General features: G+C 41.2%; 1 protein-coding gene across 10 annotated transcripts in view; it reads right to left on the bottom strand.

Annotated features, from left to right (window-relative positions):
- The window catches only part of ARVCF (ARVCF delta catenin family member), a 272,630-nt gene that overhangs the window by 34,393 nt on the left and 224,354 nt on the right, over positions 1–13,883 (bottom strand). For all 10 annotated transcript variants that reach the window (XM_084538977.1, XM_084538980.1, XM_084538979.1 and 7 more), the window contains one exon: positions 9,928–9,999. In XM_084538977.1, the coding sequence (XP_084395103.1) occupies positions 9,928–9,999 (72 nt within the window). The remainder of the gene's footprint in view (positions 1–9,927; positions 10,000–13,883) is intronic.

The following is a 13,883-nucleotide window of genomic DNA, read 5'->3' as shown; positions in this document are numbered from 1 at the left end:
CCACTTATGCAGAGCTCTAACTACTCCTTTTACTTACACACAGCCTATTTCTGGAAGTCTGGCCAGGGACTTAAACCCCACGTTAAACCAGCTTTCTGCCTCAGCTGCTCAGAAACTTTCTGCCGGCCTCTTGTCAAGTAGCTTTGTCAGCAGAACCTTGCTGCCCTAACTTCTGACGGACACCAGAGACACTTGTAACTTTGTGCAACAAGGTTTTTGTGATTAATTTTGACACGAAACTTCACCTCTAAATTCTGGCCATATAATAAATTCTGACGTTGCTCTTTTTTGCTTTTCACAGTAATACTAGCTAGGCAATAGGAAAATTTTCTGATTTGCACCTCTCTTCAAAGTGTAACATCTCATTTTTTACACTTATGATAGAAGGGGAAAAAGTCTGTAAGCTTTCATTGCTGTTTTTTAACCAAAACTGAAGTAATATGGCACAAATTTAACATAAAGCAGCACTTTTGGATGGATGGATGGATGGATGGATGGATGGATGGATGGATGGAGATCTCACTGTAGTGACTAAGTCCCAAGGCTGAGGCAGGTCAAGTTATGTGAGATAAACACTGCCTCATCACAGAATCACTCAGGCTAGAAAAGACCTCTAAGATCATCTAGTCTAACCTTTAACCAACTTCTGCCTTTGTTTTGGGCAAATTTTCTTGGCATATTCTCATTTTATAAATAGTCCTTGATCAGCATCTGCATAATGAGCTACGCCCTGTAATAACAGACATTTTGTTTTGGAGTAACAATTAGCATTGCTTGTCAAATAGAAATACAAAGTGAGACATAAAAAAGCATACACACAAACCAAAAGGGGGAGAAGAATACTAACTAATCTCAGAAAGGGACAAACAGTGCAGGGAAGGTTGCGAGCACAGAAAACATAACTGAGAACTAACACATTCCAACATGAACTACTTTATCCTGAGAAATGGTAGCCAACATGTGAGTCCAGTCAGTGATTCAAGGATTAAGATCCTGTTAGCTGCCTCCGAATCGCCAAGTAACACATTGCTGAAACTGAAGTAAACGCTGTAGCTGAGCTGTAAAACTTGCTGAGTTTTACAACAAGTACTGTTACAGCAAGTTATGTAATGGTTTCTCAATGCATTTATCTATGCAAAGCACCATAAATAAGGCAGATGAACTTCATAAAAATACAAAGCGTGGCATGAGTAACAAGAATACTAAGCAATTCCCAGTGTTATGTATCTTCAAACTACTCTCTGCACTGGGAAGTCATCACAAAATATTCCAATTTCCATTCACAAAACGTCCCACTGGAGTAAGACACTACCACACACCTTGAACAAAAGCTGTTTTTATTTAATATTCATATCACTGCAGTGCTAGCAACAGTTATAATACCAATACTTTGGCCAAATTTGCTGTTTTTACAAACACATCATGTACACTCATTCTGCACTGGTTATCACAGCAGCAGTGAAAATACCAGTAATTATTCTACTGAAAGCAGTGGAAGTAGCTAAACATCATGAATGAGTCCACTACAGCTCTGGCATCTGAATGCAATTAGCTCGCCTAAGGCCACTCAGCAAGTCAGTAGCAATGCTGGAATGTGAAAATGAGACTTCCTTACTTCCAGCTCTGTCTTCTGCTGAAACCTCAAATCACTCAATCACCTCAGTAGCTGCGATAATTACTATGTGCTTCAGTGGAATTCCTACTGTTTAGTTTTTCATAGGCTATTTTATTATGCAAGTATGTATAGGCTGTTCTAGTTGAAGATGTTATAACCACATACACTATAAATCTCATTTCTGTGCATTTGTAACTTGGCCACAGATTCCTAACAAGCTGGAAAGGGAATTTACCACCAGGGATTCTTGTCTTTTGAAGATACAGCTAGTTGTTGTAACAGATCTAATAATCTTAGGTGTTAGCCCTAAGCAAGAAGGAGCTGGAAACTGACTATGGGAATTATTTTAATCCTAAAGGACCTAAAGATGGAGAGGGACTATCTTGTCTCCAATTGCCAGCTTCTCCCCTCCACATGCTGAGGAAGTCTGAACATTCAAGAATGCAAGGGAAGGATAAACAAGAGGAATAGTTGTGGATGTTCATCCACTGTTTCTGGGATAACCAAGGACCTTCTGATGTGTCAGTTTCTTCTCATTCGTAAGGAAGAGTTTTAAACAGTTCAGAAAGCAAGTTGTCTTCCTGACTCATCTCGCATACATACTCTCTCTAGCTGATAAGACAGAGGAAGACTAAGGGAAAAGGAGGAGCTCTAGAAGTAAACAAGTTACAACGAAGCCAAAAGTAGTGATGGACATGAAGAACCCTGTCATGACTTCATAAAGATGTTCACATTCTCAGCTCCCTATAAATATAGAATTGAAATAAATTCCCGTATCACTACAATCACTCCTGTTCCCTCCCCCTTCCAGCAGTTGTTTCCACTGCTCCTCTTAGATTTCAAAGCTACATGATCTAAAACTGAAAAAGACATTTGTGCTATGAAGTGTCCATATTGGATGTAGGGAGAAGTGATCACATCCACCTGCTTAAAGCTTTGCCATGGTGATCTCTCACAGACAAAACAGACCTCAACTTCAGAAAGAACCTCTGCAGATGGAAGCATGTTCTGTGTGGCCTGATTCAAATCTTCTCAATGCCCTTTGTGGACTACTGAGAATTGACCTTACTTACAGTACCCTTCTCAAAAAGTTATGGTCCTCACTGAGTGCCCACACACAGGGCTAGAATCAAAGACAGGATGACAAAAATAATCCGTCTGTCCACCTACTACATCTACACAACAGCAGCTGTAGAAGATAAAGTCCTGGGTGTCACAATTCTAAGTTGGCCCCAAAACAAAACCCTAAATATACTTTACTTTCAGATGAGGAGCTGGAGAGCAACATCAAAGTCAACCTAGCCTTCCTTTTCTCCTGAAGCTGAAATCCACCAGAACTCGAAGCCAGCTTCTCGCACAAGCACAAGAAAAAAGAACAGAATGCTTTCACTCCTGGACTGGAAATAAACAGATACGTTGTTAAAACCCCCAAAGCAGGCACTATAAGTCTCACATATCTGATATCTGGCAGCTGACCTGCAAAGGTACAGAGATAATAGAATGAATACATCCAAACCAACTCATCTGTTATTTTTCCACTACTAATATTTCCTAAAACCTCACTGCTGGATGCAGCCACTTGCACCTGACTTGCCCCTTCCCAACCCAAGGCTCCCAAGATAATGCAGTAATACAAGAAATCAGCTAGAAGAGAGGTGTTTTTTTTTTTCTTCTACTCTCCACTGTTCTTCTTAAACCGAAGAGCTGCTGCACGTGTTCCCAAATCCTTGTACTGCTCTCTATTTTGCACCAGAGTATCAGACTCCACTGACTTCCAACTGTCATCTGAATAAATAACAACAGACTAGAAAAAAGCCCGTAGGTACCAGTAGGCAAAACAAGATACCTGGGGAAAATCTGCCACGTTAACTACTAAGCCAGTTCAATAGCTGTTAAAAATAGGCTGGGTCATATAGATATATATATTTTTAACCTTATGCTACCGAGTTACGCAGAAGGAAACAGAGGTCACTCCATGGTTAAAAATCTTTATATTGCCAGGCTGTTCAAGGCTTACCAGTTGTACAATAGCAAAACGAAAAGAACAATCCTTAAGAGTTGTGCTAATGATTTATTTTATGCAACACCTGTGCAGCAAGGTGAGCTTATCAGCAGGTGAATCAGTAACTACCAGGACTGCTTTAACAATGAAGTCCAGCAGCTCTGTATGTGTGTGACAAGTCCACAAGCAAAAAAAACAGCTGATCCTGGCAACAGACAGCAAAACAGAATAGCGAGCGAGAAGGAACATCGTGACAATGGAGCAGTGTTTGTTCAACAGGTTTCAAAGCCAGCTGCTTCTGCAAAGAGATGCAGACTCTTCCTTCCACTTGTTTCTTCTGCCTTTTTGGCCTACATAAAAATTCTCAAGTGGGTACTGAGGAACATTCTGGCACAAACCTACAGCAAAATTCCTTGTAGGTACCCTGGAGCATATACGGGGACTCAGAGACGGAAGTAAAAGAAACATCTTCTCACCACTGCACCACCCATCAGTGCTCACCTCATTTAGAGTTTACAAACAACACAAGTTCTCTATAAACTTTTTAAAAATAAACAAACAAAGCCAAAAACCACCACTGTTAAGAGAAGAACACTTCTATCGTGACAGTTTTCTGTTTTAAGAGTTTTGTCAAGTTAAGTGCTGGTGACAGGATTTTGCACTTAATTTAAAATCCATGCTAAGAAACCAGCCTTTAAACCCTAAATGTGTGTTAAGGCAGGGTACGACTTTCAAAGGCTTCGGCCAGGCAACTTAAAATATTTTTTTCTATAAAGCACTTGGTATTAGTTAAAGTTGCTTGAGTTGTAATGTCAAGAACAAGGGTTTATTTTAGACTCATTTGTTCCGTTGGTGGAAGATGTGTCAGAGCAGAAACAAGATGCAAGGTCTAACGGTGTCACCGCAACCCACTCCTGGACCTCTAATCCACATTCCAGCTCCAGCTCCCCATATGATTTTTCAGACCCTTCAGTCTCAGCCCTAAACTTAAGATTTACATTCTATAAAATTAAACCCATTAAGATCACAAATAAGAGTTTCCTGCTGTAGAGCATAACTCAGAAGACCAGGAAGCAATCCCACAGCCATGCTTCACAATCCAGCTTTGATCAAACAAGTGACTCAACGTAAGAACTGTAAAAGATGATGAAAATAAAGCAGAACATTCCAGAACAATTAAACTTCTGCACTACAAGCAGTCAGTTACAGAATGAATGTGCGCACAAGAAAGGAAAAAAAAAAATCCACTGGTGTCCGTTTTGAATTCCTAGCAGATTTAGGGAAAAAGGATTAGAATTTGTAGGTACAAGGCTGGAGGAAGTTTGGCAAGGGCAGGCTGCATAAGGGAATTTTTCTATCTAAGATAATAAATTTTCTCTGACTCAAAGCACTGGAAGACAGATGAGGGAGATTTCACTGCTTCGTAAATTACAAAAAAAACCACAACACATATACCAAAACCACAATACCACATGGGAGCCAAAAAGAACATTTTACCTGGTAAAGCAACAGAAATACAAGATACTTAATTCTGATAGGAGTTCTATCGCCATGCATGAAACACTTAAAAGATGTTAAAATACAAGAACATGTTACCTGCTCTCACAGAAGAGGTCTTCTCAGCCCCTCAATTTTCCCTAGCAGGCACAGGAGGGATGTGGATGTACCATTAATCAAGCAATTCCACTCACTCACCATACAACAATCAAAATTAATGATTGAAAGGAGATGGAAAGGGCAGGTGAGAGCTTGTGTCAACATTTAAGGACTTCAAGAAAGCAAATTAAAATGGCAGTGAAATGAGAACAGAAGCTAATCTTAATTACAAACAAAGTCAGAATAAAGCTTCAGTGAAGTTTCCTCTCTCCCCCACGACAGCATTGCCTATAGCTGAAGACAAATTGCTAGCATTTTGGTAATCTACTAAGTTAAAGTCATTACCCTGACAGTGCCAGGAAGTCTAATTTCCTGGAGCAGTAACACACAGATTTATAAGTGAATTTAAACACTCACCTTCTGGAATAGAAAATCTATCATCAGCACTGGGCTACATGGAAAGTGACTGAGTATTTGAGATAACAGAGAAAGAGGAAATTCACCTGCTGACTAAAGTTCATGCAAGATCTCCTTCCCTACGTACAAAGGCTACTGACCAGCGTAAGCGTACGCACAAGGCTGAGCTTTTGAATATGTATGCAGCTTTTCTTTCAGGTCCCTGCTACAACAAAATGGATTTGTTCAAATACGAGCATCTTTATTGCTAGCCCAGTATTTCTGCTCTACTCTATTCCTATGCCCATGTTCCCATTAAAATGCAACTAAGCTTAAATAATCAAAAGAGAAAAGAAAAAAATAATAAACACTAACTGATTTATAGGACAGAATGAGTTAGCTCATCCACCAGGCTGAGATGTACCTGAACACACGTCCTTTTGGCTGAAAAATTTCAACTCCCGAATGAGATGAACTGAAACTAGACCTTAACTTCATTTTCAACACCCAAAGCAGCTTAGAGCATCCGCTTTTATGCTATTAGATATATGCAAGCATAAGAAAGAAGCCAAGAGATTTGTCTAAACTAACAGCGTAGTGCTTTGGACTTAATTATGAATAACTGACCAATTACCTACAAAGAGCAGACTTGCTTTTCTGATGAACAGAGGTGGACAATCCAGCACCCTCCCATCAGGAGGATCAAACGTTACAACCTTCCTAACATCTTCAGAGGGCTGACACAGATCAGTGCTGATTCTTTTCAGAAAACCTTATCTCACAATCTGCCAGTCTGCCATCTGAGACACTGCTTTCCACTGCACAGATATGATTAATCTGGATCTTTTCCCTACTGTACGAGCCTCCTGTCACTAGTCCTGCTCAGAAATAAGGGCTCTGCTCACAAAGCCAAGGAACTGTACTACGCTGCGTATCAAACGTGCACACAGGAGAAATCAACATTCACACCAAGGTAGCACAGAAAGAGCAGTCTGCAGAGGAGTCAGCCAACGCTGCTGTCAGTGACCTACTTTATATCGGGGAAGGGATTTTAGCAAGACTGTTTTTTCTCCCAGAAGTAGGAATTTTTTGAAAGTACTAAATTTAGCAAGGTCCTAGGGACAGCATTTGTAATTTCTTGTCAGTGCTGTCTCCTTCTCATATGGCTCTATGCAAGCTCTTATCGTTTCCCCCAAATTTATCCTCTCTCCCTGTCTGTCAGGAAAAAAAAATGCTCCTTTCAACAAAGAGGAAACAAGAAGCATCTCTTCCACAATTCTTCCTCATGAGGACAGCAGTACTCTGGACGCTGCCGGAGCAAATATATTTATTTTTTTATATCAGATGAGACAGCTTCTGAAAGCATTAGAAGATCTCTCATCTGACATTATCCAGTTTACTACAAATGATAACCCTGCACTAGAAGCATCCCCCTGCCAGAACGCCTAGCACATAAAGTTAATAAAGGTTTAGAAATGGTTTCAGGGCTGCTCAAATGCTGTGCTGTGCAAAATCTGATTTCCATTAAAAACAAAAAAAAAAAAAAAAAGAAAAAAGAGCAATCAAAAGAAAGAGGACTTTAGATCATCCCTTAGTTTAAAAAAAAAAAAAAGATTGCCTTCATTCATTCTTTCCTCTCCAGAGCGAACAAATTCCAGGAAGAAATTACTAGTATTTAAACCAGGTAATAACCCGAATTCCCTTTGTTCTACTCAGAACATGAACATGTTCATAAGCTGTCTTGAAAGAGACTGAAAAAATCTCTGCCATACAGACAGACATTTACCTGTCCCATTCCCCCACAACTAGAACTCCCAAAGGGTTCTGCTTTTATGATGTTCACCTGTGTGATAAGCAGAGATTCCTGTAATTAAAGTCATTCTGAGACCAAACAAAATTTCCAGAGATGATAGAAAATGGGTTTGAACTAGTTCACATTTTCTAGATTGCAGTTTTTCAAGTGATCATAAGCACAGCCTCAATTAAGCTCAGTGATCACATCTAAAATTATTCTATAAGGAAACCATGTCATCAGCTTCCTAAAGCCTGTTTAGATCCACCAGATAAACATCATGGATGTTGACGCAAGATTACAGGAAACTTTACAACACTGCGTCCCAATGTTTAGGTAACCACCACAATGTTCATTTGCTGCACTGCATGAACAAATCTTATTACCCCAGTTTCATATGCCCACAAAGATTCCAGCTGAAAACTCACTTTAATATGGCTTTAATAATACATGAAAGAGATTAATCTATAATTGTTGATTTTTGAAATAGCACTTCATTGTGTCACTCAAACTGAGTGCTTTTGATCATTAAAACTTGCATGATTTTTCAATCTTAGTAACGAGGTTCTGCTTCAGCTGAGAGCTGATCTCATCAGAACCAATTATACTCTATGGCATACATCTGACCTGAGCTTTTAAGGGGTTTCAGACTGCAATTTTATTTTTCTTATCTTACTGAACAATTCAAAGTCCTAGCAATCTTGTTAGGACCTTTAATATCCAGGATGTAAACTAGACGCTTAGCAGGAAACTACTGGTAAAAGACAACAAAAATGTGTCACAATTTTTGTCCTCCCTTTACGCACACAAATGAATAGTTCCTCATGCCTTTTCCCATGCAAATGGGCTTCTTTCAAAACTGGGGGATTAATCGCCTAACCCAATCTAGTATGAGATATGTAGTTAGATTACAATCTATTCCATTTAGATTAAATTAGGGTATCTCAAGAATTGTCAAACAAAGCCTCTTCAAGAGCGTGCCATTTCTGGCAATTGAAAATGATAACGAGCTGCGTAAGTTCTGATAGCACGACATAGCTCCTATCAGATATGCCACACAAATTCTACCATTAGCAAAGCCACATCAAAGACTTCAAATTTATTTTAAATAAAGTTATTCAAGATACATTCCTTTTCAGAAATCCTCAATTTCCATTTTTCCTTTACTGGCACCTACATTCCAATCACATTTATAAAACAATTAATGAGTTGAAGCCCTTGCTATATTTTGCCCTCCCCCCCCCCCATTCTTTTTTATTAACACCCTTAAGAAGTGTCCTTGCTTTGCAATGTGATCAGTGCCCAGCCCTGAATTGAAGACATGGAAGTGATAGTTGGTTAAGAGCCTTTTCCTGCAGCTCCCATAACACGATGGTATTGTACCTTATAGGAGGTGCCTTAGTATCTCATGCAATAATGCACCAGATGGAAATCTGTATTTAGACATCAGCCTAGAAACTGCACCCATTGTAGATGGTGTCTGTAAATAAATTAGATCCATCTATATACTAGGATTAGTTTTTGTATAATCAAAACAGAGCTCCACTGCCCATGAATTTAACTGAGTGCAGCACTTCACATGTACAATTATTGTGCCATTACTGACCACCATTACATCTCTAAGAACTTTAGATGTGGCCTTTGCTGCTGCCCTCAGTTTACAGAAATGAAATTGAAGCACAAATCAGTTGATTTGATCAAGGTCACTGTGGTGGCAGAATTCAGGTATCCAAAGAAAATCTAGAGATCTCTTTATACTCTCTGGAACTGTATATGTGATACAGGAAGAATTCAATTGTCCTTTGGAAGAATACTTCGGTAGTCCTTGGCACTTACAGATCATTCAGGTGAGGGTGCTCTAGAAGAGCTTCTCCTGCAAGACCAGGCTGACAGGGTGGCACCACAGCAGTTGCCACGACAACGGTTGGATCTGCAGTGATATTGCACACACTTCAAAAACCTGTACAAGTTTCAAAACACTGTCCAATGCTGTAAGAAGTCTGATGAGACCCAAATCATCTCCTAACCCCCAATCAAGGAAAGAGAGCACCACACGTACAGGGTGGGATGCAGATCATCTGTACAAGATTTCACCTCTGCCAGAAGCTGAAATGCAAAAGCACAATGCAGAAAAACCGAAGAACTATAGAGATGCCAGGAAAGGGAAAAGATGAGTGATAAGTACACTCAGCTAATGCATTGCTTAATTCCTTACATTCAGGTTCAGTGCAGGCAATTTGCAAATGGAGTTGTAAAAGACAACTGCATGCATTTACCCTTCTATGGAGGTACACCACCTAATACCAAATCAGACAGGCCTCTTTGAGATTCTCCCCATTTAGCAATTTAATATAAAAGCTGCTTATATCCCGTATTAAATACTAAATAAGCTCTGACACACCTATTATTTCAATTAACTGAAAATAAAAGGAAGATCAACCTGATATGCTCATGTCTAAAGTCCCTTTAAGAGCCTCCAGCTCCCATGCTACTTGTTATTTCCAAAAGCACAAACATTAGCATTACCTTTTGCTGTTTCAGACCGCTTAGGCAAATCAAGTGTATCAAAATTCCTGTCCAAATCTCCATTCTTCTTTCCTGTGCAAAAAAATAAGACAACAGATGGTAAAGACTATCAGCATACTGACAGGTAAGTTACTGTCATGCGCATCTATGAGAGAAGATATTGACTCAGAATATAAATCAGACTACTACAAGAATCTGTACATGTGTGACCTGCAATCCAGCTGCATAGCTGTGCTTTTAGCCTGAGCAATTGCAGGCTAAAAAAACAAAAACAACTGTGCAACTTTCAGGTTGATTTGCTAACATGAGAGCACTGGCAATTCAGTGGGCCTTGAGAGTGCTTAAAATCTTCAAAAGCTGTGCCATTTCTCTTCTTTGCAAAGCTGCAGTCCTCCCTCAGAGACCCAGGATTTCCTCATTATTCCCACAGAGAAGTTTTGACCTGAGGCTTAGCTGAAGAAGAAACAGAGCAGCAGAGGAAAATACAACAGGCTCGCTTAGCAGCCTCTATCCTCACTGTGACTGCCAGGTAGGGAGGCCTAGATTTAACGGTACAGACAGCAACCAACAACTTAACCTTCAGTTGCCCTTCAATCAATGAAGTGCAATTTTGGCTACTTAGTAGAAACTGATGGAAACAATTTCATATTTTTTGCTAAGAGACAGTTTTAAACCTTTTCATCAGCTTTTATTTAATTTAATTTATTTTTTAGGCTAGAAATGCAAGGTTACGTACACAGCTGGGGAGAGAAGTGTTAATTTTCTCTTCCCCGACCAAAGGGGCACACCGCCTTGGCTAAGCACACTTGAATGCTGTGGGAGAACCAAGTTCCTTGTGGCTGGAAGCCCTGGCAGCAGATTTTCAAGGAAGTGCAGGAATCCTCATGGCTTCTGAGGACAGCATCGTACAATTTAGCTTTTCCAATTTATTTTAAGGGGAAAATCCAGTCAGTTATTTAGTCCCTTTTGCACAAGAGCAGGGGAAGAAGGTGCAACGATGAGTGATGAGATGAATTCAGAACAACTTGATTTAAGCTTCAGGGGCGGCTTCTGGCCAGGGACCCTACCAGACTGTCACTGGAGGTCTACAGGAAGGGCTAAAAGCTCCATCAGTAGGGATGGTTAAAAGCAAACAGGAAAACAGTCCTTGGAAAACCTAACACAGAGAGTTACAAGAGACTTGTCTTGACTATGAATAGGTCACAGAAGAGGAAAGGCCAATCCCTGCCCCACTATAGGAGGCTGCTGGTGCAGCTTCTGCATGGGGAAGTCACTGGGCTGCTCTACCTTTCTTCCTGACAAGAGACCAAACATGCAGTATGGTGGAGAAACAGCTTTTAAAAACCAATATGAACACTTAGAAATGACAGTAAGAGGAAAGAAAGAAAAACTTGAGGCTAACAATACATTCTCTCCCTTTATTTGGAAAAACAAAACACACCAACACCACCCTTAAGTACTGAACAAAACAAAGCATGGATCTGGAAGTTCTGTTCATCTGAAGTAATTTGGTTAAAGCATGGAAAAGTCATCTTTCTACACTGCAGCCCTCCATCTAGATTTTGCACCGTGACAGAAGCAGAACCATGTTGCTCGGGGAACTGAATACCAGGAAGAACAAAACGCACAGCGAAGGTCACAGCATTTCGAAACGACAGCTGAGCCCTGCTGCTGCCTGCAAACCCTCGTTGACCCTCAGACCAGGGAGAGGAAAAAGCAGGCCAGAGGGATTAAAAAAGGAGCACTGGAGGAATGAAGTCGGTGTTTAGGAAAGATTACAGACTTAAAACCAAGAAATGTGACTGCATCTTATCTACAAGTATGACAAGCTTTTTTCACATGCCCCCAGATTTCATGTCTCTGGCATTAGCTAGTTAAAAACCTCAGAATAACTGCACTGAGGGCCAGGCTTTACTCAGCTATTCATTTCAGAAGTTCTCCCTACAATTTTAAGATCGGAGTTTGTTATTTCTACCAGCCCTGCAGAACTGAGATGGCGCAGGAAGAGCCAGACTCCCTTCTCTGGGGTGCACTGGTCAGTGAGCAGCACGTACTCGTGCAGCACTTTGTAAGGGACTGTCCAGGAGAATACAGCAGGCTGCTACAGCTCTTGAGCTGGCAGCACGGAAGCAGCTGCCTGCTTATTAAGCCATCTTTCATTAAGACAGCACGGTCCACCTGTGTTTTGCGAATTTCATTTCCAGCCTCACAATTTCAGGGCCAGGCTGAACGTACCGGCCTTCTTCTGTGAAACCTTTCCTGGTTCGTCTCGCAGCCCCCAGAGGAACTAATCCAGCCCTCGGGCAAAACCACATCTGTTTAAAACAGAAGCTGCCAGCTGTTCACAAATGGAAGAAATTCAGAAGACAGCGTTCTGACCACGGGGATCTCAACTCTACAAACTGCTTGGTTAATCAAATTGAGCAGAGGCCAGGTTCAGAAATACCTGAAGCACCTCCATTTTCCAGAGCCTTCCTACAGGGAGAGGGTTCAGAGCATGAGGAATAAGCTGTAAGATGATTCCACAGAAATCCATCTGGAAGACAAAGGTGGCCCAGCTGCTACTTCTTCCATTTAATTTCCGTGAGACCCAAAATATTGATTTGGATTTTCTAAAAAGGTGACAGAATTTAGCAATTTCAAGAGCCAATCAATTACACAGCCCTCAGCCATCACTGAGCCTGCCTGATATCACGAGAAAAACAGCTTCCCTGCCAGCCACCGGAGCTCTGAACATCTTGCTATCCCTCAAGCCAGCCAGGATCGCTGGTGCCCAGGGATGCTTAAATGACCACACTAGCAGTTAAAAATTTGAAAGCACTGGTTTTGGACATCTCAATTTCTGTTGCTCTATGCGTCTCCCTCCTCCCCAAGTTTTCCTGACCTAGCAACACTAGACAAAAGACGATGTTGTTGGATTACAAGCAGAGCTTCGAACTTGGCCAAGAGACAGACAGCCCTGAATGTGCCTGCTGACAGGTCTGTTTTATGAAACCTGGCTGTAGGAATTGGCACTGCAACTGGGTTTGGGAAAACAGCCTGACACGAGACTTGCTTGTACAAGATGCAATTTACAGTCTCTGAAACAGTGGGATTAAAATTCTTTGCCTCTCCCCCCACTTCTTCTATGTGAGAAACAACCAAAACATGACCTTTTGCATTTTCATTCTGCCAGCAAGGACCCTGAGGTGTGACCCAGTGTTATTAACCACTAATGTTGTTTATGATCTTCCTTAAATGTCGTTCTGTTTTCCTGGATAATCAATACAGCTATTCAGCTAGACCACTCTTGCTGAAGGATTAATTCCCAAACACTTCCTTCCTGGTTAAAGAAAATAAATTAAAAGCAAAGAGATTTGTTCATGACACCAGCACCATCCCCAGCAGTCAATACTGTGCTCGTTAATACACCCACTGAGCTGGACGGCGGTGGAGTAACAGAAAGCAAGGGCTGAGCTCTGCCTTGCCAGCATGCCCACCCTCCACAGGCCTCACCAGTCACAGTCAGAAATCAGCATCTCACGGAATGCTAACGAGCAGCTTTTGTTGCGGGGAGCAATTTTTTCAACATTTCTCTTCTGGCTCAGCCCTCCAGATCTCATTGATCTTAAGCAAGTGTCACAGACTGAAAACGAGCCCGTCTTTACCCCCAGATCAGTATCGATAACACAGTGCACCATCAATAACTCCAGGGCACTCCACAGCCTAACTCAACTTCCCAGCTGAAGGAGGAGGGAGGGAAGGAAGCTTGGACATTTCAATTGCAATTTCACCTGTTGTGTTAGGATGTTAAACTGAAGGGCAGAGCCCCCAACAATTTACTGGAGGTGTCTTCACCTAGCTAGTGTGAATGTCTGTAATAAAGACGCAGCAGCCAAGGCACCTGGGCCCAGTCAGACAAAATGCCAAGGCTCTCTGAGAACACTCATCCAAGCTGCTGAGTCTTTACAGTTATC

The sequence above is a fragment of the Aythya ferina genome (assembly GCF_964211825.1).
Source record: "Aythya ferina genome assembly, chromosome: 17".
NCBI lineage: Eukaryota > Metazoa > Chordata > Aves > Anseriformes > Anatidae > Aythya > Aythya ferina.
Note: the sequence above shows the minus strand (reverse complement) of the source record. Positions and strands in the feature narration are given on the sequence as shown.